Here is a 27,774-nt window from a genome sequence, read left to right as displayed (position 1 = left end):
TAAACCAATCATATTTCAAGTGTATTATCTGATAAGATGACCTATGTATACAGCCATGAAACCATGAGACAATCAATATAGTGAACATATCCATTACTCTCAAAATTAATAACCTTGTAATCCCTCCCTCCTGCCCCTGCCTGACCCACCATCCCCAAATGACAACTTATCTGCTTAAATGGTATCATGTAGTATTTACTCTTCTTTTGTCGGCTTCTTTCCCTCAGTGTGATCATTTTGACAGTCATCCATGTCACTGTGTGTGTCAATAATTTATTCCTTTTATTGTTGAGCTGTATTCCATTGTTCCACAACTTGTTTATCCATTTATCTGTTGATGGACATTTGGATTGTTTTCATTTTTGGACTATTAATGCTGTTACGAACACTAGTGTACAAGAATTTTGATATATATTTCCTTTTCTCTTGGGTAGATTTTTACAAGTGAAATCGTTGGATTATATGGTTAAATGTATATTTAGTATTGATTTTCTATGTTGCACAAAAATTATCACAAACTTAGCAGCTTCAAACAACACACATTTATTATCTCACAGATTTGTAGGTCAGAAGTCCAGGAACAGCCAGCTAGTCCTTTACTTAAGATCTCACAAGGCTGCAATCAAGGTGTTGGCTAAAGCTGGGTTCTCATGTAGAGGCTCAACTAGGAAAGGATCCACTTCCCCTTTTGTGTGTTTTTGGAAGCATCCAGTTTCTTGTAACTGTAGCAGTCGTGGCAGCTTATTTCTCCAAAGCCAGCAAGAAAGACTGAGAGCTAATCTGCTAGCAAGACAGAAACTTATATAACATAATCATGGGGGTGACATCCCATCACTTTTACCATCATCTTTTGATCTGAAGCAAGTCACAGGTCCTGCCCATGCTCAAAGGGAGGGGTTTACAGGAAGGTGTGAACATCAAGAGCTGAGAATCATGGCGGGGGGTGGGGGGTGCACCTTGGAATTTGTCCACTAGTCTTCCCACTGGCCCTTAGTGATTCATGTGCTCCCACAGGCAAAGTACATTCAACTCCCTTCAAAGGTTTCCAAGAGAATCATCTATTACAGCATCAGCTCCAAAGACTTTGAATCAGGTCCTGGTATGAATGAAGTTCCTGGATGTAATACAGGAAGTGAAATTACTGGGGCACAATTCCTTTCCATCTATAAACCTATGAAACTAAAGCTTATATACACAGGTATATAAACATCTAACTATATAATCCAGCCATTCTACTCCTAGAGACAAGTTATTTGACCCCAACACACCCAACATACAATAGTGGGCCAGGAAAAAGATAACCATTATAGACACTCCAGTTAAAAGGCTGGGGTCGGGGAGGGGAGAGTGAAAAAGGGTCCACGGCAATTCTGAAATCCAGCTGTGAAAATACTGGGAGTTCCTTCATTAAGTTTTAAGGCCTGGAAATAATCCTCTCAGCTTTCTGCTCTACCCTCTGAGCTCTTGGTTTTGCCCTCTGAGTCATCCTTCCTTTTTCATGAAACATAGCACATGTTTGTAGCTAAGTAATTTTATTAGACTGTTTCCTGCCAGTAGAATTTTGGGGGTCTGATAGCCTTCCTTTATTTAGAATCTTATGCCATCTAGAGAGATTGAGAATTTTCAAAATCATCAAGTCCTGGTTTCTTTATGTTTAATAGTTTTTCCCGCAATTTATCTCTCTCATCTCGTATTTGATTATAAGCAGCAAGAAAAAAATCAGGCCTCACCTTTAACACTTTGACTGGAAATCTCCTTAGCTATATAACCAAGATCATCACTTAAAAGTTCTGCTTTCCACATGACCACAGGAGACCATTTCACTAAGCTCTCTGCCACAAAATAACAAGCATCTCCATACTTCCAGTTTCTAATAACATGTTTCTCATTTCCTTCTGAGCCCTCCCCTACAGCTTCCTCCAAATCCAGATTCCTCCTAAGTCTGTTCAAGGTAATTTATGTCTTCTCTATCATGCTTCTCAAAGTTCTTCTAGCTTCTACCCATGAACAATCAAAAATGAAATTAAGGAAACAACTCATTTATAATAGCATCAAAAAGAATAAAATACTTAGGAATAAACTGAACCAAGGAAGTGTAAGACTTGCACACTGAATACTACAAAATATTATTGCAAGAAAATAGAGAAGACCTAAAGAAATAGAAAGACACCCTCTGTTTATGAATTGGAAGACTAAGTATTGTTAAGATGGCAATACTCCCTAAATACATCTACAGGTTGAGTACAACCTTATCATAATTCTAACTGCCTTTTTTGCAGAAATGATCCTGAAATTCATACAGAAATGCAAGTTATCCTGAATATCCAAAACAATATTGAAAAAGAACAAATTTGGAGGATTTGTACTTCTTGGTTTAAAAACATAATACAAAGCTACAGTAATCAAAACAGTGTGGTGCTGGCATAAGAACACATACTGATCAATGGAATAGAATCAAAAGTCCAGAAATAAATCCACACATCTATGGCCAACTGATTTTCAACAAGGGTGCCAAGACCATTCAATGGGGGAAGAATAGTCTCTTTAAGAAATGGTACTGCCAGGGAATATAGCCAATATTTTATAATAACTATAAATGGGGTATAACCTTTTAAAATTGTGAATCACTATGTTGTACACCTGAAACTTACAGAATATTGTAAATCAACTATATGTCAATCAAAAAAATTCAGATAGGAAAAAAAAAAAGAAATTGTGCTGGCACAACTGGATAGCCACATGGTAAAGAATGAAGTTAGACCCTTACTTCACACCATATACAAAATATCAACTTGAAGTGGATTGAAGGTACACATTTAAGAGCTAAAACTATAAAACTTAGAAGAAAACATTGGAGTAAATCTTCTTGAGCTTGGATTTGGCAGTGGATTCTGAGATATGACACCAAGACCACAAACAACAAAAGAAAAAATAAATAAATTGGACTTCATCAAAATAAAAAACTTTAGGGTGTATCAAAGGACATTATCAAGAAACTGAAAAGACAGCCTACAGAATGGGAGGAAATGTACGTAAATCATACACCTGATAAGAATCTAGTACTCACAGTATATAAAGATCTACAACTCAAAAACAAAAGATAAAAACAACCCAATTTAAAAATGGGCAAATAGGGCTTCCCTGGTGGCGCAGTTAAGAATCCGCCTGCCAAAGCAGGGGACATGGGTTCGAGCCCCGGTCCGGGAAGATCCCAGATGCTGCGGAGCAACTAAGCCCATGCGCCACAACAGCCTGAGATCTAGAGCCCGCGAGCCACAGCTACTGAAGCCCACATGCCTAGAGCCCGTGCTCTGCAACAAGAGAAGCCACCACAATGAGAAGCCCACACACTGCAACAAAGAGTAGCCCCCGCTTGTCGCAACTAGAGAAAGCCTGTGCGCAGCAACGAAGACCCAACGCAGCCAAAAATAAATAAATTAATTTATTTTTTAAAAAATGGGCACATAACTCAAACAGACATTTCTCCAAAGAAGGTATACAAATAGCCAATAAGCACATGAAAAGATGTTCAACATCATTATTCATTAGGGAAATCAAATCAAAAATAAAACCACAATGAGACACCACTTCAAACCCACTAGGATGGCTGTATTTAAAAAAAAAAAAAAGGACATTAATAAGTGTTCCTGAGGTTGTGAAACTGGAACCCTCATAAATTGCTGGTGGGAATGTAAAGTGGTGCAGCCACTGTGGAAACAGTTTGGCAGTTCCTCAAAAAGTTAAACATAAAATTACCATATGATCTAGCAATTCCACTCAAAGTTATATAATCAAGAGAAATGAAATATATCCACACAAAACCCTGGCATGAATGTTCACAGCAGCATTAGTCATAATAGTCAAAAAGTGGAACGAGGACTTCCCTGGTGGCGCAGTGGTTAAGAATCCGCCTGCCAATGCAGGGGACACGGGTTTGAGCCCTGGTCTGGGAAGATCCCATGTGCCGCAGAGCAACTAAGCCCATGCACCACAACTACTGAGCCTGAGCTTTAGAGCCTGCAAGCCACAACTACTGAGCCCACATGCCACAACTACTGAAGTCCGTGTACCTAGAGCCTGTGCTCCACGACGAGAAGCCACCGCAATGAGAAGCCTGCACACTGCAACGAAGAGTAGCCCTGCTCGCCACAACTAGAGAAAGCCCACGCACAACAATGAAGACCCAATGCAGCCAAAAATAAATAAGTAAATAAATTTATTTAAAAAAAAAAAGTGGAACCAACCTAAACATCAACATCCATCAACTGATGAATGGATAAACAAAATTTGGTATATCCACGTGTTATGGACTGAATTGTGTCCCCCTCAAAATCCATATGTGGAAGCCCTAACCCCCAATGTGACTAGGTTTGGAGATAGGGCCTTTAGGGAGGTAATTAAGGTTAAATGAGTCAGAAGGGGGAGGTAATTAAGGTTAAATGAGTCAGAAGGGTGGGACCCTAATCCTATAGGGTTGGTATCCTTGTAAGAAGAGGAAGAGACATCACAGCTCTCTATTTCTGTGTGTGTAAAGAGAAGAAGTCAGGCAAGGACAGAGGGAAAAGGCAGCTGCCTAGGAGCCAGGAAGAGAGGTCACACTATAAAACAACCCTGACAGCACCTTGATCATGGACTTCTAGCCTCCAGAACTGTGAGAAAATAAATTTCTGCTGTTTAAGCCATCCAGTCTGTCATATTTTATGGCAGCTTGAGTAACTAATACATCATGCAATGGAGTATTATTCATACATTAAAAGGAATTAGGGACTTCCCTGGTGGCACAGTGGTTAAGAATTTGCCTGCCAATGCCGGGGACATGGGTTCGATCCCTGGTCTGGGAAGATCCCACATGCCACGGAGCAACTAAGCCCGTGCACCACAACTACTGAGCCTGCGCTCTAGAGCCCTTGAGCCACAACTACTGAAGCCCACATGCCACAACTACTGAAGCCCGTGTGCCTAGAGCCCGTGCTCTGCAACAAGAGAAGCCACCGCAATGAGAAGCCCGCGCACCACAATGAAGAGTAGCCCCCGCTCACCACAACTAGAGAAAGCCTGTGCACAGCAACGAAGACCCAATGCAACCAAAAATAAATTATTTTTTTAAAAAAAGGAATTAAGTAATGATGCATCTTAAAACATGGGTGAACCTTGAAAATATTATGTTAAACGAAAGAAGACAGACATAAAGGGCCACATATTGTATGATTCCATTAAGGTGAAATTTCCAGAACAGGCAGGTCCATAGAGAAAGTAGTTTAATGATTGCCAGGGGATGGAGGAAGAGGTGCATTGGGAGGTATGGGGTTTCTTTTTGGAGTGATAGAAATTTTCTGAAATTAGATAGTGGTGGTGGTTGCAGAAAATCATGAATATACTAAAAACCACTTAATTGTATACTGTAAAATGGTTAAAAACAGTGACTCATGTTATGCAAATTTTATCTCATTAAAAAATTTTTTAAAAATTCTTGCAACCTGAGAGATGTCCTCTAAGATTTCTTGTATGTGAGTCTGTTGGTGAGAAATGCTTTCTTTTGATATATGACAATTTCCTTATTTTTCTTTAATTTCTGCAAGATAGTTGTGTGGTGTATTGAATTTTAGGTGGACACTTTTTCTCTTGGTACATTTTTTGTTTTAACATTCAGTGTATCTCGTTTGTTTATTTATTTAAAAAAATTTATCTTATATTGGAGTATAGCTGGTTAACAATGTTGTGTTAGTTTCAGGTGCACAGCAAAGTAATTCAGTTATACATATACATGTATCTACTTTTTTTCAAATTCTTTTCCCATTTAGGTTATTACAGAGTATTGAGCAGAGTTCCCTGTGCTATACAGTAGGTCCTTGTTGGTTACCTATTTTATTGGAGTATAGTTGCTTTACAATATTGTGTTAGTTTCTACTGTACATACAGCAAAGTGAATCAGCTATACATATACATATATCCCCTCTTTTGGATTTCCTTCTTCATACTTTAAAGATGTCGTCCACCGTCTTCTCACTTGCACAAGAAATCTGATGTCACCCTTTTCTTTGTTCCTGTGTTCATGTATTTTTTCTTTGGCTGCTTTTAAGATTTTTCTCATTTTCACTGGTTTTGAGCAATTTGATTATGATGTGCCTTGATGTAATTTTCTTCATGTTACTTCTGCATGGAGTTTGTTGAGCTTCTTGGATCTGTGGGTTTATTGTCTTCGTTGTTTGGAAAGTTTTCAGCCATTATTTCTTCAGATATTTTTTCTGCCGCCCACCATCACTTAGGACCCCAGTTACTCATATATATTAGTCCATTTGCTTACTGATCCCTCAAATGTGATGCTTTAATTAAAGAATTTTCTTCTCTGTGTATTTCAATTTGGATGTTTCCTATTGTGCCTTCAAGTTCATTAATATTTTCTTTTACAATGGTGAATCTGCTGTTAAGCTCATCCAGTGTATTTCTCTACTCATTGTTTTCTATGAAGTACGATTTGGGTGAATTTTATATCTTCCATGTCTCTTTTTGAAAAAGTGGGATAACTCAAACATGTGTGTGAATTCTGGGTTGGTTTCAATGATTGATATTCTTCTCATTGTGAGTTGTATTTTCCTGCATGGTATTCTTTGGGTGCCAGACATGGTGAATTTTATCTTATTGGGAGTCGATTTTTTTTTTTTTTCATTTGTATGTATCTTCTTCGGTTTTTCCTGGGATGCACTTAAGTTACCTGTAAAAAGTTTGATCTCTTCTGGTCTTGCTTTTATGATTTGTTATAGACAGGTCATTCAGTCCAACTAATTATCCCCCAGATACTGAGGCAAGATTGTCCTAAGTACTCTGCCCAATGCCCCATTAATTATGAGTTTTTCTAGTGTGGCTGGAAGAACCAGGCACTGTTCCTGGTCCCATGTGGGCAGCAGGCACTATTCCCTCTAATTCTTTCAGTTGGTTCTCTTTTCTAGCCTCAGGTGGTTTTTTCTCATACATGCAGTGATCAATACTCCTTTGAGTACTCAAAGGACACCCCACACTCTACAGATATCCTGGGTTCCCTTTCTGTGCATTTTTCTTCTCTGATACTCTCTCCTATGAACCCTAGCAGTCTTGGTCTCTCTGGACTTTCAAATCAGGGAGTCCACCAGGATCTGCCTTTGTTCTCCCTCTTTGTGTCATGTCTTGGAAACTCTTTCAAGGCAGTTGCAGAGCTAGCATCATTTGTTTACTATCTCATGGTTCACTGTCTTTCATTACCTGATGCCCAGTGTCTTAAAAGCCATTGTTTCACGGATTTATTGGTTGTTTTAAGCAGGAGGGTAAAGCCAGTCCCTGTTGCTCCATCTTGGCTGGAAGCACAAGTCCAGGAAATACATTTAAAAAAACACTTTTATTAAAGTGTATCTAGGGGAGAGACTTCCCTGGTGGTCCAGAGGGTAAGATTCCGTGCTCCCGATGCAGGGGGCCCAGGTTCAATCCCTGGTCAGGGAACTAGATCCCGCATACATGCTGCAACTAAGAGTCCACATGCCACAACCAAGAAGTCTGCATGTTGCAACTAAGATCCCATGTGCCACAACTAAGACCTGGTGCAGCCAAAATAAATTTTAAAAAATATATTTAAAAAAATATAAAGCATATCTATATAGAAAATTGCAAAATAAATTTACATCAAGCTTGATTAATTTTTAAAAACTGAATCCACTTGTATGACCAATGCTCATACCAAGAACAGAACATTACCAATACTTCAGAAGCCCCTTTCATGTTACTAAACTCCTATCCCCCAAAAGTAAACCTATCCTGAGTTACAGCACCACAGATTAGTTTTGCCTGTTTTAAAACTTTTAAGAATGGATTCATATAGTATGTGCCCTTCTGCATTTGGCTTCTTAAACTCAACATTATGTTTGTTAGATTCAACTGTTTTGAGTGTAACAGTTCATTTTCATTGTTATATAGTATTTTATTGTATGAATATATCACATTCTACTGTTGATGGACATTTAGGTAGTTTCCAGTTTATGTCTGCTGGCATATAGTGTGCTGTTATAAACATTCTTATATATGTCTTTTGGTGAACATATGTACTGGGTACATAACAGTGGCACTGCTAGGTCATAGGATATGCTATTCCCACTTCAGTGGATACTACCAAATATTTTTCCAAAGTGGATGCATCTATTTACACTCTCTCCAGTATTGTATGAGCATTCCAGTTGCTCCACATGTTTGCCACAGTTGATACTGTCCATGTGAGGTTTTTTTTTGTTTTTTTAAAGCCACTCTGTTGTATGCATGTTAAGTTCCCTTTTAAAGCTGGTATTGGAGAAGAGTAGGTCTAAGACCCTTTTCAAAACAAACTGCTTTATATTATGTGAGGTTAAGTTTTGGGAGATACAGGACAGATGATCAAGTCCAGAGACATATCCAAACCCCAATAATAATAAATCCTGGTAAAAAAGGAATTACTTCAGTTTTCATTATCAACCACTGAAAGTTTTCAGAGAAAACTTTCATTTCACCTTTCACAATTTACCAATGTTAGGCTATGAATTAATATTCTTTTAGTTTATTTTTCCATGCATCCATAAATTTAGGTTATTTCATTGTATAACTATTCTGATTTTGAAACTTAAAGTTTGAAAAAAAGACAATGATCTTATAATGGAGCTGGAAGGTCTCTGACTGGTTTAGTGGGTTGATTGACCTAAAATAGGGATCAGCAAACTTTGTGTATAAAGAGCCAGATGGTAAATGTTTTAGTTTTTGCCAGCCATCCAGTCTCTGTTGCAACTACTCAACTCTGCCCTTGAAAGCAGCCATAAACAATATGTATATGAGTGGATGTGGCTGCATATACTACTATATACTCAGTATACATCTTCCCCAAGGACATATATAAGAATGTCCATGACAGCACTATGTACTGGAAAACATAAACTGGAAACTACCCAAACATCCCTCAACAGCAGAACCTGATATATTCATATGATGGAGTACTATACAGTAATGAGAATAAACAAACTACTCTTACAGCTTTATTTACAAAAACTGGCAGTGGTAATGGGCATGAGGTTTCACTAGGTGTGTGTGGCTATTTAAATTTTAATTAATTACAATTAGGTAAAATTTAAATTGTTCTCAATCACACCAGCCAAATTTTATTTTTTTTACTTAAGTATAGTTGATTTACAATGTTAATTTCTGCTGTACAGCAAAGTGATTCAGTTATACATATATGTACATTCTTTTTTTAAATATTCTTTTCCATTGTGATTTATCATAGGATATTGAATAGTTCTCTGTGCTATACAGTAAGACCTTGTTGTTTATCCATTCTATATATAAAAGCTTACATCTGCTCACCCCAACCTCCCACTCCATCCCTCCCCCAACCCCCTCCCCCCTGGCGACCACCAGTCTGTTCTCTATGTCCATGATTCTGTTTCAGATAGGTTCATTTGTGTCACATTTTTAGATTCCACGAATAAGTGATATCATATGGTATTTGTCTTTCTCTTTCTGACTTACTTCACTTAGTATGATAATCTCTAGTTGCACCCATGTTGCTGCAAATGGCATTATTTCGTTCTTTTTTACAGAGTGGTAGTATTCCGTTGTATACATTATACCACGTTTTCTTTATCCATTCATCTGTTAATGGACATTTCGGTTGTTTCTGTGTCTTGGCTACTGTGAATAGTGCCACTATGAACACAGGGGCATCTTTTTGAATTATAGTTTTGTCCAGATATATGCCCAGGAGAGGGACTGCTGGATCATATGGTAATTCTATTTTTAGTTTTCTGAGGAACCTTCATACTGTTTTCCAGTGGCTGCACCAACTTACATTCCCACCAACAGTGTAGGAGGGTTCTCTTTTCTCCACATCCTCTCCAGCATCTGTTATTTGTAGTCTTTTTTTAAAAAATTATTTTATTTTTGGCTGCGTTGGGTCTTTGTTGCTGCATGCGGTCTTTCTCTACTTGCGGCAAGTGGGGGCTACTCTTCATTGCGGTGCGCAGGCTTCTCATTGCAGTGGCTTCTCTTGTTGCAGAGCACAGGCTCTAGGTGCGCGGGCTTCAGTAGTTGTGGCATGTGGGCTCAGTAGTTGTGGCGCACGGGCTCTAGAGCACAGGCTCAGTAGTTGTGGTGCATGGGCTTAGTTGCTCCGCATGTGGGATCTTCCCAGAACAGCGCTCAAACCCATGTCCCCTGCATTGGCAGGCAGATTCTTAACCACTGCACCACCAGGGAAGCCCCCTGTAGACTTTTTAATGATGGCCATTCTGACTGGTGTGAGGTGGTACCTCACTGTAGTTTTGATTTGCATTTCTCTAATAATTAGCAGTGTTGAGCATCTTTTCACGTGCCTATTGGCCATCTGTATGTCTTCTTTGGTAAATGTTTAGGTCTTCTGCCCATTTTTGGATAGGGTTTTTTTTGTTGTTGAGTTGTATGAGCTGTTTGTATATTTTGGAAATTAAGCCCTTGTTGGTTGCATCATTTGCAAATATTTTCTCCCATTCTGTAGGTTGTCTTTTCGTTTTGTTTATGGTTTCCTTTGTTGTGCAAAAGCTTGCAAGTTTGATTAGATCTCACACTAGCCAGATTTTAAATGCTCTATAGCCACATGTGGCTAGAGGCCACTATACTGGACAGTGCATATGTAGAACATTTCCTTTAATCTCCAAATGTTCTATTAGACAGCTTTGCTCTAGTAATCTTTGCTTTTCCTTCTGCCAGGTACAAATAGGAATCACCAGCCTGGGAAACACTTTAAAATAAATTCATGGTTTAAAGGGTTTTTTTTGAACTGTGCAGGTGGTATGAAATTGGGCTGCAAAGATGAGTGAAGCCTAGCTTGAGATTATGAATTCTCAGGGGAGATTTTTTTTTCACAGTACTGTTGTTGTGGGTCTGAAGATATTCATGGATAATAGATTCTATTCCTTTGCTCAGATGATGACAGTAATGTTGCAATCACCAGACCAGCTTCAGAAAGCCCCTGTGTGCTGAATGAACCACAACCTTTGGTCTTACCTCGAGTGCCACAGTCTAAGGTGCTGTCCATCACCTCAAATCCGGTAAGTCACACAGGGGAATGTATTGGAGAACCTAGGACTGTTCTTGTAGATGAAGTTTGCTCAGTTATTTGCCTTAATTGTATCACTATGACTCTTTTTCAGTAAAGTTATGTGTTTATCACAGTAATCCAGTGACTCTTTGCAAAGATGTTTAATTTCAGTTTAAAAAATTAATAGCAGCAAATGCACTTTGTCAATGAATTGTACGTGTGAAAATGGTTAACACAGTAAATATGTTATGTATATTCTACCACAATAAAAAAAATTTTAACCTGTTAAAAAAAAATAGCAAATTAGAGTTAAGTAATTCTCAATCAGCTCTTTTGAAAAGGCATCTATAAGCTGTGCAATCTAGACTCAACTATATGGTCAGCTTAAGTCTGCTTTGGGAAAAATGAAAAATATGATGAAAAGAGGGACGAATATCAGATCTTCTATGGCCTTAACATTCTGTCCTTTGAATTTCTTTTTGACTTCTTCCCTCTTTTTTCTCTTATCTCAGACAACCTGGTTTTTGTTTTATTTTTAATATTTGAATCTGTTGACTTTTTTGCTTTTTGGATGTTTACTAATCATAACCAGATGTAAAAGGCAAACCAAAGGGAGGAGAAAATGGTTTCAAATAAGTCTGTAGACAAGCATATAAAAATGGCCATTTCTTGCAGAAGGTTGATAAGCCTGGTCTCATCCATGTGTAATGATTTATGTAATCCCAGTTCCTACATGATAGCTTCCCAGTGTTAATTGTAGCAAAAAAAGTGTGGGAGCAGGGGAGGGATAAAAAGAAAGAGAAAAAGGATTCTCATCCTTGGCCCATGCTCATCGAGCCTGGGTTTAGTACATCTAGTATTTGCTTTGTTGGTGTACTGGCCAGATATTGTGCAGCTATATTTTAAAAAGGGTTATTTAAAAGTAAACTCAGCTTGTGAATCACTATACTGTACACACCTGTAACTTATATAATATGTACATCAACTCTACTTCAATAAAAAAAAGTAAATAAAAATAAACTCAGTAAGGCCCATACCTTATCACATTGGAGGATGACCCAGGTAATAATCTAATATTCCTATGATGGTAATAAAATACTTCTACATGTTGAACTGGCCTGGTTATGACCTGGGTAGCCTAAGCCCTGAAAAGTTAACGTACACGGTTCTGGTTGTTAATGACCAAAGGAAGGAGAAGCAATAATCCAAACATTCTTAAGAGAAAGGAGGAGGAAAATGCATACTGTGGCAGAGAAGGAGCTGGCCAGAAAGGGCACTTAACTGACTACCTGAGAGAGAAAATAAACAGGACACTAAGGTGGCAGTGGCAGTCCAGGTAAGATTAAATCCTGCTAACATTAGAACAAATACAATTAACTCCTTCTAATAAAGTCGTCAGAATTTACGTTATTATTGAGAGCTGACTGCTCCAGGTGTAGTGAAGGAGAAAGCATTAGTTTGTGCAGAGCATAGGATTATGTGACGGTAAAAGAGATAGAGTTTACCCTTATTCTCCCCATTTCTGTTCCATATTTTGTTTTCTAGTATAATGTAAATAATAATGACAATAAAGGTCCTCTCTCCCCTGAGAGTGGCTATTAATTGCTTTCATCTAAGTTGACCAGGCTTCCCCATTTAGAAATGGAGAGGAAAGCACTCTGATCCTGTCATCTTGACAGTGGACTTGGGGCTCCAGCTGGGGTACTGGCCAAGATATACAAAAGTTAAGGCATAGGAGAAAAATGTATAAATGACCTATTTTGGAAATACTAACTTCTGGCAAAATTGGGAAACCAAGCTGATATCTTCACCAACCAATAATGAGTAACACCTTCTTTTGATATGTAGATGAGTCTCTGTCAAGCAGCAAGTGGTCATCAGCCAAATGTGAATGGTCTCTTGGTTCATGGGATGCCTCTACAGCCAAGAAATCTCTCCCTAATGGACAAGCTCCTGTAAGAAGTATAAAATTTTAAGACTATAGAGTTTAAGTAGATCACTGAGAAATAAAAGGAGAGCAAAGTCAGTCAATCAACATACATGTATTGAGTACGTACCAAGCAACCAGAGACATCTGGGGAGTAAAAACATATAAGGAAAATGGTCTCCACCTTCAAGGAGCTGATAAAATAACTGGTGAGAAGGCACAAAGGTAAAAAGAGACCTAACCATACAGGGCATTCCTGTGACTGAGTGTGAAGTTTGTGTACTCAGTGTGAGCACTATGGCAGTCCCAAAGAAGGGAAGCATTTTGGTGGGTAAGTGTAGGTTTTGAACATATCCTTGAAAGATGGAAGTTTGGATAAGCAGAGAAGAGCAGCAAGGCTATTCTAGGTAGGAGGAATGGTGTGGAAAAAGGTTTGGAGACAGGAAAATACAAATATTTAGAAGAGAAAGCTGACCATTTTTGCTGTAGTAGGATAGGAAGCAATAGGTTAGAACTTTAATGTTCTGATCAAAGACCACTGACAATCTTCTACAACTAAAATAGACCATGGTGTGATTAGTGGGAAAGAAGACACTATGAAATTAAAGAACATTGGGACCAGACTATGGAGGGTTTTGAATGTCATGTTTTTGAGATCCATCCATGTTGTTGCATGTGATTCTCTTTTATTGCCAAGTAGTATTCCATTGTAATAGTATACCACAATTTGTTTACCCATTCTTCCGTTAATGAACACTTGGGCTATTTTCCAGGTTGGGGCTGTTATGTATAAAAGGCACTATAAATATTCTTACACAGGTTTTTTTTGTGGACCTATGGTCTCGTTTTTCAGTATCTAGAAGTGAAAGTGTTACAGAATAGGTTAAGTGTATGCTTAATTTTATAATAAACGGCCATACAATTTTCCAAAGGAATTGTACCATTTTACATTCCCACGCGAGCAATGTATGAGTCCAGCTGGGGAGCACATATATTTAAAACAGGAATTTGAAAGATAGATTTCACAGCAGTAGGAAACAGATTGGATTGACGCAGGAGGAACTGAAAGTAAGGAGTCTAATGCGGGAGTTCAGGCTGCTATGGGTCTGTTCTCAAGTTGTAGCAAGACTAAAAAAAGGAATGAAATATTTTAGGAGATACTGTAAAAGAAATCAAATTCTATAAAAATAGAGGAATCAAAGTCAACTCAGATTTCAAGCTCAAGGGAAGCTTGTTTGGCAGGGGGAAAATGAGCTTGGGGTGTGCTGAGTTTACAATGACGGGCCATACAGAAGGTCAGATTTGAAGGTTGATCTAGGAGCATGGAGGTGATAAATCCAGTTATAAATGAGTAGTCCAGAGGAAGAATAAAGATGAACAAAGAGCAGCTAAGGCCTAAACCCCTGTAATTAGAAAGCAGTAGGCTGTATAAAGAAAAGGCTTAAGTGAATGGTTAGGAAGACCAGAAAGATCTCATATGAGCAAGGCTCAAGGTTTAGCCCTATTCTGTGATGGGCATTTTTCCTTCAAAGTTCTCCAAACCCTGAGGCATATTTTGCACTAGAGGACACCAAAGTGGCCTGAAAGATTGAGGAACTTGCTGAAAGCCAAGAGCACGTGGCAGAGCTTTATTCTTTCACTTCCCCTCCACATCACAGTGTAAATACTATCTCTTAGGTGCCTTACAATAGAATCAAACGTTCTCTCATCTGCTTAAAACACAAAAACAAAGCCGCTGAATCTACAAGGCAGAGTTTAAGCTACTGAACTGTTGAGCATGGTATTTTATCAGTCTTACAGAAAAGTGTTATATTTCACAGTTGTTTATGCAAATGGGGATCTACTGCCCTGGGCTGTACAAAGCTCTGGACCCTTTGCCTGTTCCCAGCTTTCCAAGGAACCCCCATCCCTGTAGGCTCCAACTAGCTCAGCATTTTAATCTCTGCAGTGGGAGCCACACTAGTGCCACCCCACTACTAAGCAGCAATATTGGCCTTTCAACTAAGTCTTTCTGGTGACATTCCTTCAGCACAAAAGAATGCTTCAAACAGTCCCTGAGGTAAACTTTTGGGAAGCACTTTGGAGTCAGTACCCTACAGGTTAGTCTTTACCAGTAACTGAAGAAGTGACTGTGATGGCAGGTGAAAAGTGGACTTGCTTTCCCAAGTCTCCATTCTAGTAAATTATGTGTAAGATTGAAATGATGTCCTTCTTTTAGGTACACATTCTCATGCCTGAGCTAGATTATGTAACTTCTAAAACTAGGTTATTTATCGTTTTCTCTTTTCGTTTTTTTCTCCCTTGAATGTATTTTATAGTCTAAGGCTTTTTACCCTTTGAGTTCTGTCTCCCTGTACAGAGCAATCTTGATCTCACTGTGGGTTTCTGATATTTGGCCACTAGAGATCTTGATGACAAGCTACTTATGAGGCCTGGGTCCAGTACCATCCTTTCAACTCGAAATTGGCCAAATCGAGCCCTGGAGCTTAGTACATCATTTCTGTCATATACAGTGCAGTCCGCCAGGAGACGCAATCCCCCACCACGTACCCTTCATCCCATCAGCACAAGCCATTCACGCGCTGGAACACCAAGACCTATGGAAGAAATACTCAGAGGATCCCGAGTGTAGGTTTCAAAAGCAGAATTTCTGGAATCTATGGTAAAACTAATGAAGAATTTTACATAGAGAATGAACTTAAATCTAAGATTGAAATATATGCCTAGACAGTAATCATTACATAGTCTTATGATGAACTGCACACTGGTGTAAATCTAATACAGAAAAAATGGAGTTAAATTTGAATGAAATATAGATATACTGGATCTTCCTATTGATTTAGCTAAAGATTTATATTTCTACAAATAAAATGTTGGCTAGAATACTTCAGTAGAACTCACCAAAAGAATAAAAGACATATGTATTTTATTAAAACATTTTCCTTAGTGGGAACATCCTCAGAAGAAATTCCTCAGAAGAATTTGAAATTCTTCCCCAAATAGTTAATTCTCCTTTAATATTTTTCTGTACCATTGGGATCTACCTATTCCATTGACAATGAAAACTTTATAAACCTCAGATAAGTAGATGCTTATACACCAGGAAATATGTCCCTTGGCACGTCTTAGGAAGTAACACTAAACATGTTCTCTTCCCTTTTCCCACCTTTCATTCACTAGACACTCTGAGCCTCACTGTGCAAAAAATACCAAGCCAAGTCTTTAACATAAAATTCTTTCATTAGTTGTTGACTTACAAAACATCTTAGGATAGTTAATTTCTAACACTATGAACAAGGGTGTGAGATGACAATGCCATAACTGTTTTGAATTCAGCCTCTAAATCAAGCACATCACTATACTTCTCTCCCAACATTTCTTGATTTTGACTTTTCAATTTCTTGTTACAATTTATCCCAATAGACTTACTAAAAGAGGTGTCCCAAACCACCAAAAATCTTTGTTAGGACACCAGGGTTCTCAGCTGCTCTCTATTTTATTATGTTGATGTAGCTATATTTATACTGATATAGCTATACATTCATTTGAGTATGAGTGGTCTTGATGTATAATTAATCTCTCATACCTCTGACAGTGCTTTTTTCAAAGTGGAAAAGTAAGTTGCTTTGTTTTTTTCTGGGACATGAAAAGTATCATTCAGCTTTTAATTACTATCTTGGGCATGAGTAATACTGCAAACTGCTCCAAATCCCATGGAAGGAAATAAGTTTAGGAACTTTACCTGGAAATTATAGTTTTTAGTGAAAAGGACAACTAGAAAGCCCAGAACTGTGAGTTCCATCAGATGTGAAATTACAAATCCATAACTGTCAGAGAAATACAACACAATATAGGGAAAATTGTTTTATTCCAGTTCTCTGTGGGAGAAAGGGTCAACTTCTGCTGTGTGCTCAGGATGAAGTTTCAACAATAAGTAAGAAAATACTATGAAGAAAACCCAAAACTTTAATTCTCCAAAATCCTTTCATTGAGATCTCTTCACTTAAAAATGCAGGCAGCTTAAAGCTTTCTGTGCATGAAATTAAACTCATCTGCTCAGTTTATTTGATTCTCATCAGTTTGCTTATATTGTTGTAACTTTATGCTTTCATGTCTTGGTTTTGCTGATGGGATCTGCAGCCCAGTGGCAGCCGACTCACTCTCCTCTCCCTCACTACTGCCCCTGAGTCGAAACAATCTGCTGCCACCTATTGGCACAACTGAAGTGGAACACTTGAGCACTGTGGGGCCACAAAGGCAAACGGTATGTCTCTTTCCTATTGCCTTTCCATGTGCTTATAAAACCTCAGGGTCAGTAATTCTGCAGGGTCTGTGCTCTGGTCTTGACTTAACACTATATTTTGTCAAAAGTACACACTGAATTCTGACTTATGACGATGGCATTGGAGCTGCTTGGCCTGCAGTTACCATACCTGTTAGGGCTGATATAGGACATGCACAGCTCCCACTACAAATTAACTGTTTCTGTAATTTTTGTCTCTTCTGCAGAAAACCCATGGTGATTCCAATCGAGCTCAAAGTGCAGCGGTGGATGAGCCTAACCATCAGCAGCCCCACGAGAGGCTCCTTTTACCAGACTTTTTCTCCAGGCCTAACACAACTCAGTCATTTTTGGTAGAGTGAAATACTTCCTCTATGGTCTTGATAGTTGAGCAAAGGGAAAAAAAATAGTTTGACGGACTTAAGGCTTTACATGGTGGCTTAATCAACTCTAAGAATAAAAGATGAGGTTCTAATGAAAATAATGTTTTAAGTATATTTTGTTGAAACTCTAACCGGTCTCTGCCACTCATTCTCTTAACTTATACATAAATTGCAAATTCTAAGCAATTTAAAGTTTAGCTATTTCTGAGAATAAGCAAAATGTTAAACCCCAGTGTGTATCAGATTAGCATTAACTTCATTCTCTAACACTGCTCTTAGGGAATTACACAAAAAAATGGTATCAGATTATGTATGTGGACTGGTGGATGTGCGAGTTAAGACTTTTGGGGGTTCTTAGTTAACTGGTGCTTGAAATGCTGACAATGCCTTACCACTTAATGTACATTTACTAGCCCTTTTACTTTTAAACAAGTAATAGAAAAAAACCTGATTGGGAGATTGGAGATCATGCACTGACCTTGCCCAAAATTCTAAGCCAGGAGCTCAGCCCCACCTCATTTGCTTTGTGCAAGAGGGCTTGGAGAGCCTAGGAAGTGACTAGGGCCACACTTATGGCCCAGGAAACAGGCACCAGGAACCCACATCCTATACCAGTTTTCAAGACACTGGTATTTGCAACACACTTATCTCAACTCATAACCCTTAAATTGTATCAGCCTAAAGCACTGTACGATTCTTCCTCCATTAGAAGAGTGGTGAGAGTAATAAATGAATGGGACATTGTACTAGTTTCCTAGGGCTGCTATAACAAATTACCACAAACTGGGTGGCTTAAAACAACAGAAATTTATTCTCTCAGTTCCAGAGCCTATTAAGTCCAAAATCAAGGTGTCAGCAGAGCCATGCTCCCTCTGCAGGTCCTAGGGAAGAATCTTTTCTTTCCTCTGTCCTAGTTCATGGGCTGGACATGCACAGCTTACTGCCTGTTTTTGTAAATAAAGTTTTCTTAGAGCAGAGCCACCACACTCATTCACTGTCTGTGGCTGCTTTCCTACTGTAACAGCAGAACTGAGGAGTTCCAATGACAGTATGTACCACAAAACATAAAACGTTTACCCTTGCCCTCTACAAAACGTTTACCCTTATCTTGCCCTCTACAAAAAAAAGTTTGCTGATCCCTGATAGAAAGCATGGGGCTTCATCAGGAAAGAAAAAAAAAAATCTCAAATCTCTTAATTTCAGTGCTGACAGGAAACTGAGAGGGACGTTTTTTATTCTAGAAGTACCAGTGGGATGGTATTGATAGCTTTTTTTAATATCTGCATTTAGGTATTTTAGTTGTATCTTAAAATCTTTAAATCCCTTGAGATAATTTTGAAATGTCTGAGTTCCATATTGAGAGTCACATTTCAAGCATGGAAGTAAAGTCATGGGTGTTTCAGTGTTGCTGAAAAGGTTCTGTTCTGTTGTTTTAAACAGTCAGCAGGCAATGGAAATCAGATAAAAATTCCCTTGACAGCCAATTATAAGTATGTAGAAATATTAAACCATATGGATTATTTATAAATGCTAAGATTTTCTTAAAGGCATATTAATAAAGTTGTAGAACTTGCAATTTTTACAAGTTAACAATGGCTCTGTGGGCTTCTGGCTTGAGATTTTTCTTACTTGGAATGTAAGAGTACACTTAGCCAACTTGTCCCTCAGAATGTCAGATGATGTCGATTACACTGCTGTCCAACTTCAAGGTTTTCCCTCGTAAACCAAGTTAACACATTATCCTCTGGGAGAAGTCACATCGTAAGAAGTGTCTCATCTTCTCTCTTTTTCAGCCGGACACACAGTATCGTTGTTCATGTGCTACTGAGTATCCTCATCAGGCCCAACCTGGTAGGGGATCTGCACGAACAGGTCGGGCCATGGCTTTTATTTTACTACTATGTGGTTAAGACCCTGCTATTTTCCATGCTTATTTTTCCTTCCTCCAGATTTTATTATATTTTGTTTTCCTACATCTTTGTAAATTACCTCAAATTCATTTTGGAATATGGGATATAATAAAAAACTACAGAACTCCACTGCTCAAAGCCAGAAAGTTCCAGATTTGTTTTCTCATATAAAAATTAACCTCTTGCCATTCTGGCAAACTACTTTTTTTAACCTAAAAAATTTAAGCCAAATAAGTCATTTTCGTAACATTCAAACACTGCATGGATTTTATTACTTGGCAAACCCCATATTGCTATGGATTAAACTGCTCTGGTCAGTTAAGCTGCTAGGCCAAGGTAAGAAAAGAAATTCACAATGTCAAGACACGAGGAGTCTGATTCTATCCCATTAACTTTTTTGTCTTCTAAGTTATATTCTGTAGTTTCTATTTTCATATGAGTGATGAGAGAAAATTTAAGGATGTCTTAATTCTTCCTATAATGGTCTCACCATCAGGGTCATTTTCTCCTTATGTTATAGGTGAAATTTAGAACTATTGGGCAGTTGAAATGTTTCCTGTTAATAATCAGATTAATCAGCAAGTACATTAAAAAGTAATCTGCCTCAAACCTTCTCTGTAATCCAAGCGAATTCTTTTAGTTCGGTTCCTAGTAGCATCGTTTGGTAGTCTTTGAATGCTTTCAGTGGATTCGGTTCTTGGATCAGTCCTCAGAGAAGCACTGCTGCCTCTGAGCTAGTTATTACATTTGGCCATGCTGCCGGTCAAGTATAACTAGTATAATATTTAGGTAAGTGAAACAGACATTTTAGTCCTTTTAAATTAGTGGCTATTTTCTAAAATTAGGTTACTGCTTTCATATCTTAATATAGATTTTGTTTCTTTGTTTTTACATTATAAAATACGCAAACATGATTTTTATTGCCTTGGTAAGTATATACTTTACTATTTAGTCACAGGCTCCAAATTTAAAGTCTAACTGATAACTGGAGCAAAAAAGCCTGTACATATGAACTTGAGATGATCAAATCTAGAATGTCTACTAATGTTACTCTATGATGTCATCTTTGTCTGACAGGCCCTGTTACATGGATCTACAAAATCTCAAAACAGAGGTGGACCAATCACTAGAACCAGGCAGGGACCATAGGGCAAGTGAGAAGAACCTGCCTCAGGCTGCAGGGAACATGTGGGAAGATTTCACAAATCAGTGTTCAGTCATCTCATGATGCACAGCTTGTAAACAGGAGACAACTTGAAACTATCTTCATGAAGAGTTATTTTGGTACAACAGACTGAGAACAGTATCAGCCAAAGATTACATGGGTACTGTTTCTATCTCCAGTTACTGTCTTCTTTCAGCATAAGTTAACCATTTCACTGGACAGTAAAATTTGTACCCAAAGATGTAACAAGAGAGTAATATCCTCCAAATCACTGTTCATGTTGTCTGTTAACAATGATCAGTTCAGTTATTGCAGGATTCTATCAGACTATACATACACAAAAAGTAGGAAATTATTTGATAACATTATCACTGGCTTCAGAATGCTTCTGCTTGTGTTAATTTCTGGACAGGTGTACTCACTTTTACGTCATTTTTAGGAGACAGCGCTGTCAAAAATCTGAGCTACTCATCAAACAGATGAGTCGTTCCTAAAGTTTTCTCTTTAGATGTCCAATCCCATAGGCAGACAGATATGGCAGGGGTGAGTAACTAAAGACATAAATGTTGAGCACTGGTGTAAAGTAACCTATGTAATAAACCATAATGGATTTCTTTTTTCAGATACGACAACTCAACCTCACAACACCTGCTTGACATCAGGTTATGCTTCTTTTCTTCTTAAAGTACTTTAGTGGTCGTATTTATTTCCAAATATTAAACTCAACTTGCCGATTTTCTCCTGCAGATCTAAGAAAGGCAATTTAAAAATTTATAGAATATTTCTATTAGCGAGCCAGCAAGACACAACTTCTTAAAATTTCAGAAACTCTGCAAATTAGTCCAGTATAAACATATCCTAAGAGCAAAGGAAGAGAACTTTGACATTCTTCCAATTTTCACATGGACCTTTCCTGAGTGCACTCATGAATGCAGCAATGATTTTAACTATGGCATAAATTTATTTAAATTTCACTGAATTTTAATTTTGATGATCATACTGGTTTTAGATCTTACTGTTAATCTTCAGAGTTGATCAATTCAACTGGGGTAATTTTATTATTTCGCAGTTATCTAATGCTATCATATGAAGACAGACGCTTCAAACAACCTGCATTAAATTGTATTTTTAATGCAATTAAAGAGTATTTTGGGGGGGGGTATTTATTTATTTATTTATGGCTGTGTTGGGTCTTCGTTTCTGTGCGAGGGCTTTCTCTAGTTGCAGCAAGTGGGGGCCACTCTTCATCGCGGCGCGCGGGCCTCTCACTATCGCGGCCTCTCTTGTTGCGGAGCACAGGCTCCAGACGCGCAGGCTCAGTAATTGTGGCTCATGGGCCTAGTTGCTCCGCGGCATGTGGGATCTTCCCAGACCAGGGCTCGAACCCGTGTCCCCTGCATTGGCAGGCAGATTCTCAACCACTGCGCCACCAGGGAAGCCCTGAAGAGTATTTTTTAACCTGTTTATAATCACAAACTGAAAACGTGTCATGGGCTTACCTCAGATAAATTATGATACATAAATCTCAGTAACAGAAGGCTTGTTTTATGTATATGGTATTGAATATATTAGCTTACAAATCAGAGATTTTAAGTTGAACAGTCCCTAAAAAATTTCCATATATTCTAATGAATTCATACAAATTCAACTAAATGTAAGTGAAAATCTCTGTACTATTCTCACAAATCAATACCAGGAGTACATAATAACCACTGGATCAAGATGGCTTGCCTTTCAAGGTTAAAGTTAAGAGTTAGGAGCCTCTAATAGGTCATTTAGCCCAGCTCCCTTACTCTTTTATAGAGGAAAGAAGTTCAGACAAGCTCAGTGACCTAAGGACATTCAGCAGTTACAGGCAGGACTACAACATCTCTTGAGGCAACTTAAACCAGGCTATCTGCTACAATGCTGACTACGACTACTTTTCTTCTCTCTTCTTTATCCTAAGCACCATTCATATTTTTTCTAGATCATCTTTTAAATGATCACACTGGGATCATTTAAAAAGCCCCTGGAACTTAACAGTCATTTTTTTACTTGTTTATTTAATCATGTATAATTCTTACAAAGATGCTTGAAGTTATCTGAACACCTGTTTCTCCTATAAACCTCAAGCAAAGAGTGCAAAACTTAGGTGAGTAAAACAAAAAGGAGAGGGTCTATGCAAGAACATTAAGACTGAAAGCAAACTGGCAAGTATTTGGAAGACAGACGTCCAGCAAGTGTGTTGGAGGCTAGGTCGAGTACCTGTTCTAGTAAACACACACCACTGAATACCCTGCAGCTCACTCCTGTGTGGCAAAATGACAACTGCTAAATGTGGTAGGGATAGATCTGCATTCTAGATACAGTTCCTTGTACAGAAGACCCATAGAAGAGTGCTGTCAGGAAGCATATACCCTTCTGCTCCCTCAATGATCACCACCAAATTCCTTCATAGGAGGACCTCACATAATATCAGGGTGTTTCCAAGATATACTAAGATCGGGTTGAGAGATTCTGTTTGGTTTACATAGTTGATCTGAATAATTTAGGCTTGAAAGACAACTTTTCTCAAGGGTTAACTTTTGTCTTCAAATCTTGACGGCACCTTGCCTACAATGGCATCAATTAACACCTAAGGACCTTTGAAGAGAAAATTCCATTATTTCTTTTCTTTCTTGAGAGTTGTTTTTTTCCCTCCTCGTTTGGAAGGTTTGCAGTACTTTGATTCCATCTGAGCCAGAAAATTGTCCATTTCCTTTTGCCGATCCTTTTGTCTGCTCTGTTTGAGAAGTCAAAACACAAGCTTTCAAAACACAAGACTGTCCACAGAGATAAAAGTACTTAGCAGCTGCCAGGGGCTGGTGGAAAGGGAGAATGGGGAGTGACTTCTAATGGATAAGGGGTTTCTGTTTAGGGTGATGAAAATGTTCTGGAATTAGACAGTGCTGATGACTGTAAAACCTGATAAATATACTAAAAACCATTGAATTGTACAATTTAAAAGGATGACTGTATGGTACCTGAATGTCTTAAAAGAAGAAAACAAAATGCCCACAATACTGTACATACACTCCAAAGAAAATATTAGCAGTAGGAATCAGAACATGAAAGAAGTGGTGGCAACCTTCACAGACAACCTGCCAGGTTTACCTGAATGAGTGCTTTCAAGTTATCCACTCCTTCATCAAGCCCCAACTCCTTTCTGCTCATTTCTGCTTCTTTAGCCTCTTCCTGAGCCTAAAACAGAAACTCATGTGAGACGCTATGGCAATCTAGCAAATACTAAAAATACACCCTCTTTCCCCAAAGCAAATTTAAGACTCCTTCAATTTGAAGATTATATAAATTAAAAGGATAAAATTGCATAAATATGACACTCACTAAAAGGCAGCACTGCTGACATCAAGCAGTAGATCCTCTGATTCCAATAAGCATTTCTGACTGTTCCCCATTTGTATTTGCTAGGGGTAAGCAGGTAACTTGGTTTCATAAACCACATGGTGACAGGAAGGAAACCAAAATGCTAGAAGAGCTAAGAAAGGGCACTTAGCCAAGAATGCCCTCAAAATGTTGCCAGGATACAGGTGCCTCAGATTCCTCCTCTGGAAACCCAATTTACTACATGTGACTCGTGGCAGCCTTGAGGGCAACCCCGGTTTAAAATTTCCCCTGAGTAGTTAGAATAAACTCTAACAAATTCAGTTTTAACCTTTCTTTACCGGATTTCAAAGCCACCTCCTCTTGCCAAATTTTACGAGGGCACTGATTCCAAAATACCACAAGAATACCTTGGGAAAGGTTAATAAGTTCATTCTTTCCTTCAGGGCAACAACTAAGACTATAAGAGGCCCCAACCTCCAGTGAATTTTCTAAGTAGCAATGAATACTATTAATACTGGGAGTTATGATACATTAGGACCCTGTTATTCCAATAAAGAGACACAGTTTCCATTGTCTACTTTCAGTCCCTGTATTCAATTTATTTCTTTTAATACTGTATTCCCCTCTCCAAGTTTGTGGGAGTCTCACTCAAAAGTATTCCAGCCTCCCGCCCCGCTCCCCCAAACTCTAGGGAAGTTTCTCAAGCTAATAGCCTATTCCTGAATACAGCTGTGCTCAGTTTCACCTAAAAAATGATTACCAACTTAAGATAAACTGTCAGCTTGAATCTAGACAGATGTAGCCTATGAGCCAAAATGATGATCTTGATACACATTCCACTTCTCTCAACTCAGCACAGGTGTCAGGTTTCTCCTGTGTCTCTTTACCTAAAAGCTGCAGACCTTCCTCCACCCCCATTTCAGCCATACAAAATAAAGTACACACCAAAGAGCTACAGTCTTACACTGTTTGCTCTCCGTGGAGCTCCCATTATGAAAGTCAGGTTGAGGCAATGGTGCCTTTAATACCAAAAGACCAGAGGCACAGATGTTTGTTACCTTGAATCCACTCCCTCCCTGAACCCCAGATATCCTTAAGCTCCTTTCCCCTGCCGTCATCCTTACCCTCACCAACTCCACAGTTTAATATGGGTATAAAGGACACACAAGCCACAGTCCTTGATACTCCACAAAAGTGTACCTCAAAGTGTTTGGAAAGACACTGTTATCAAAATAAACTAAATAGTTTGTTTAAAAAAATGTATATTCTGGGTCCAACTCAAGAATCAATCTGGCAAGAACAAAGGAATCTGAATTAACAAGCACAGTTTTAAAGAGACAGCCTCTGTCACCCTCTCCCCCACACCTTAACCAAGTAAGAATCACTGTCTAGCCTGTGTATCTGGACTCCATTACTTTATCTCCTCAGGAATGCCTCAGTAAGGTTACAACAATTGGCCCATATAAAGAATATTTCAGTGGTACTTTAAAATGATATTGATTATCTAAATAATCCATGCAGTAAAATCCTCTTGAGCACAGCACAGTAGAAAAAAAAGGTTCTCTTAATGAGCTGATCTGCTCATTTTATTAGATGAAAACTACAAAACAAGTTAAACCTAATCTTTATTTCAGCTGTCTTGTATATATTTTCATTATTGTAAATATCCTCAAATTCTTTTTGGAAGCAGTCAAGATATAAATGGCATTCAAAATCTTACCCTCCTTTTCCTTGCATTCATCTTTTGCTGTGCTTCTTTGACAAAGGCATTATAGGACGGGACCTCTCTGGCATCAATGGCTTGTTGAATAATGTTCCTTATCCTGGGTTCCTCTGTGTACTGCACACACAGCACAGACTCCATGATCTGATCCATGTCACCCTTGAAGTCCAGATAGGCCTGTTTAATATCAGCCAGCTCTTCTTCAGAACCTTTGTATGTCTTCTCAAAAGCTTGAATGTCTTCTAGAGATATCTGAACAAATGAGAGACATATGCTTTAACTTTGAGAATTTTATTTTAAATAAAAGAAATACTAGTAAAAAGTATATTTAGGTGTTGAAATGTTTCTCCCCAAATGTTTCTCCTCAACTCAGTTGCCTGAGTTGAAATTGTTGCAAGGAACCAAAGTTTCTATGCCAAAGATTTTCCAAAGTTCTCCCTAGTCCAACCTTTACAACTACTAAGCTACAGACCAGGAAAATTTAAGTGAAGTTTCCAAGCTAGGAAAAGTTTCAGGACTTACATCGGGATATGTAAAATAAAGCACATCTTGTAAAAAAATCAAATGCCCCCGTTTCACTACAATCACTCTACATCAACGGAAAATTAAAGACCCGTTTCTGTAAGAGTGTGTGTGTGTAGGTGCATGTGTTATGGATACACACACACGGTTCAACCTAACGGTGAGATAAGTCTTCCCTTCCTCAAAGATCAGTAAGTAGATAGGTATCTCCTGAGGAACGCCGGTGTGTATGTGTGTGTTTATTTATTAATATTTCGAGGCCAAAAAAAATTCCTCATTCTTACACAACACAAAATGCAAGGCCTTAGAGGCATTCAATAAACGTTTGTTGAATGAATGATGGAAACAGTCACAAGGAAATCTCCAGAGTTCTTTACCTTTTTAAACAGTAACCTCCAATAGGCCTCCCAGTCCCGATCTTGGCTGAGCACGTCAGAATCCTCGTCCACAGTTCCCTGCTCATCGTACACTGCTCTCTGATCTTTGTCACTCAGAACGGAATAGACCTTCCCAAGGATCTGCGGGAAAGAGCATCCAAAAATCAACCCTGCGCCTCTCACTGAAACCGCGCCGCGACAAATAAAGATTAGAAAACGCCAGGCCGGGTTCGGCTCACTCCACCTGGGCGGGGTCAGGCGGCCAGAAGACGGAGAGAAGCCCAGGCAGCCGGCGGACCGGGGTCTAGCGCACCTGGAAGCGGCGGGTGGCGTCCTCCTTGTCGCCCTCGCCCACCCGGTCCGGGTGCACCTGCAGGGACACCTTGTGATAGCCGCGTCGGACCTCGCCGTCTGAGGCCTCGCGCCGCACGCCCAACACTTGGTAAAGGTCGGCGGTGCCGAACACTTCCTCGCACAGATCCAGAAGCCCCATGGCCCGCAGCGGTGCGGAGCGGGCGGTGACCTCAGCGAAATCAGCCTGACTCCAGCGACGCTGAGCAGAGACCTGCGCGGCTCCCTTTTCCCGCGCAAAAAGCCCAGGGCGCCGGCGTCACAAGAAGCGCCGGAAGGGGCGGGGCCACGACACCACACTTTACGGCGGTTGCAAAATGGGGTGTGGCCAAGCTTGCGTCGGCCAGAATTGAGGCGGAGAGTGGAGGCGGCGTCCCTGGTCTCCTCTAGCGCCGGGACCTCCTTCCACCACGCCCTCTCCTCCGCGGCCCTCCTCCCGATGCTCTGGAAATCTCGCACCTACTTTTTCCCCGACGTCCTAGCTCAGTTTATGCAACAATATAAGGAACGTTCATATTAGGCTGAAACTATGCACTGTTTTCTTTTTGTTTTCAGTGAAAAACAGCGTAACATCGGCATTTGGCAATTTCACATGGTTTAAATTTAACCTTAAGATTAAACAGATTTGTTCTTTTCCAAAGATGATCTGACAAGAGTACATAGAGCTCTGAGGCCCAAATAATTTTGCAACCTACAGGTTGGGACCACT

The 27,774-nt window shown here is 39.1% G+C and overlaps 3 protein-coding genes across 7 annotated transcripts in view; 1 reads left to right on the top strand and 2 right to left on the bottom strand.

The window, feature by feature from the left end:
* FAM149B1 (family with sequence similarity 149 member B1) overlaps positions 1-20,768 on the top strand; it is a 61,184-nt gene extending 40,416 nt beyond the window's left edge. For 2 of the 5 annotated variants that reach the window (XM_028162956.2, XM_057530461.1), the window contains 7 exons: positions 10,945-11,069; positions 12,908-13,014; positions 15,390-15,614; positions 17,127-17,250; positions 17,496-17,621; positions 19,445-19,523; positions 20,639-20,768. In XM_028162956.2, coding sequence (XP_028018757.2) covers positions 10,945-11,069; positions 12,908-13,014; positions 15,390-15,614; positions 17,127-17,250; positions 17,496-17,621; positions 19,445-19,523; positions 20,639-20,691 — 839 coding nt within the window. In that variant the 3' untranslated portion in view covers positions 20,692-20,768. Of the gene's footprint in view, positions 1-10,944; positions 11,070-12,907; positions 13,015-15,389; positions 15,649-17,126; positions 17,251-17,495; positions 17,622-19,444; positions 19,524-20,638 lie in introns of all 5 variants that reach the window. The other 3 variants (XM_057530462.1, XM_028162957.2, XM_028162958.2) reach the window with 3 other exon arrangements.
* Positions 1-23,879, bottom strand: part of ECD (ecdysoneless cell cycle regulator) — a 92,513-nt gene extending 68,634 nt beyond the window's left edge. The window contains exon 1 of the mRNA XM_057530460.1: positions 23,862-23,879. The gene's annotated coding sequence lies outside the window, so the exon portion shown is untranslated. The remainder of the gene's footprint in view (positions 1-23,861) is intronic.
* On the bottom strand, positions 16,838-27,354 carry DNAJC9 (DnaJ heat shock protein family (Hsp40) member C9). Its single transcript, XM_007167681.3, has 5 exons — positions 27,028-27,354; positions 26,715-26,855; positions 25,813-26,067; positions 23,862-23,948; positions 16,838-23,490 (listed from the first exon to the last, which is right to left on the bottom strand). The coding sequence occupies exons 1-5, from the start codon at positions 27,205-27,207 to the stop codon at positions 23,371-23,373; spliced, it is 783 nt and encodes a 260-aa protein (XP_007167743.2). The 5' UTR covers positions 27,208-27,354; the 3' UTR covers positions 16,838-23,370.
* Between the last annotated feature and the right edge of the window lie 420 nt (positions 27,355-27,774).

The sequence above is a fragment of the Balaenoptera acutorostrata genome, chromosome 16 (assembly GCF_949987535.1).
Source record: "Balaenoptera acutorostrata chromosome 16, mBalAcu1.1, whole genome shotgun sequence".
Lineage (NCBI taxonomy): Eukaryota > Metazoa > Chordata > Mammalia > Artiodactyla > Balaenopteridae > Balaenoptera > Balaenoptera acutorostrata.
The sequence above is the reverse complement of the archived record's forward strand: the minus strand, read 5'-3'. Positions and strand labels throughout refer to the sequence as shown.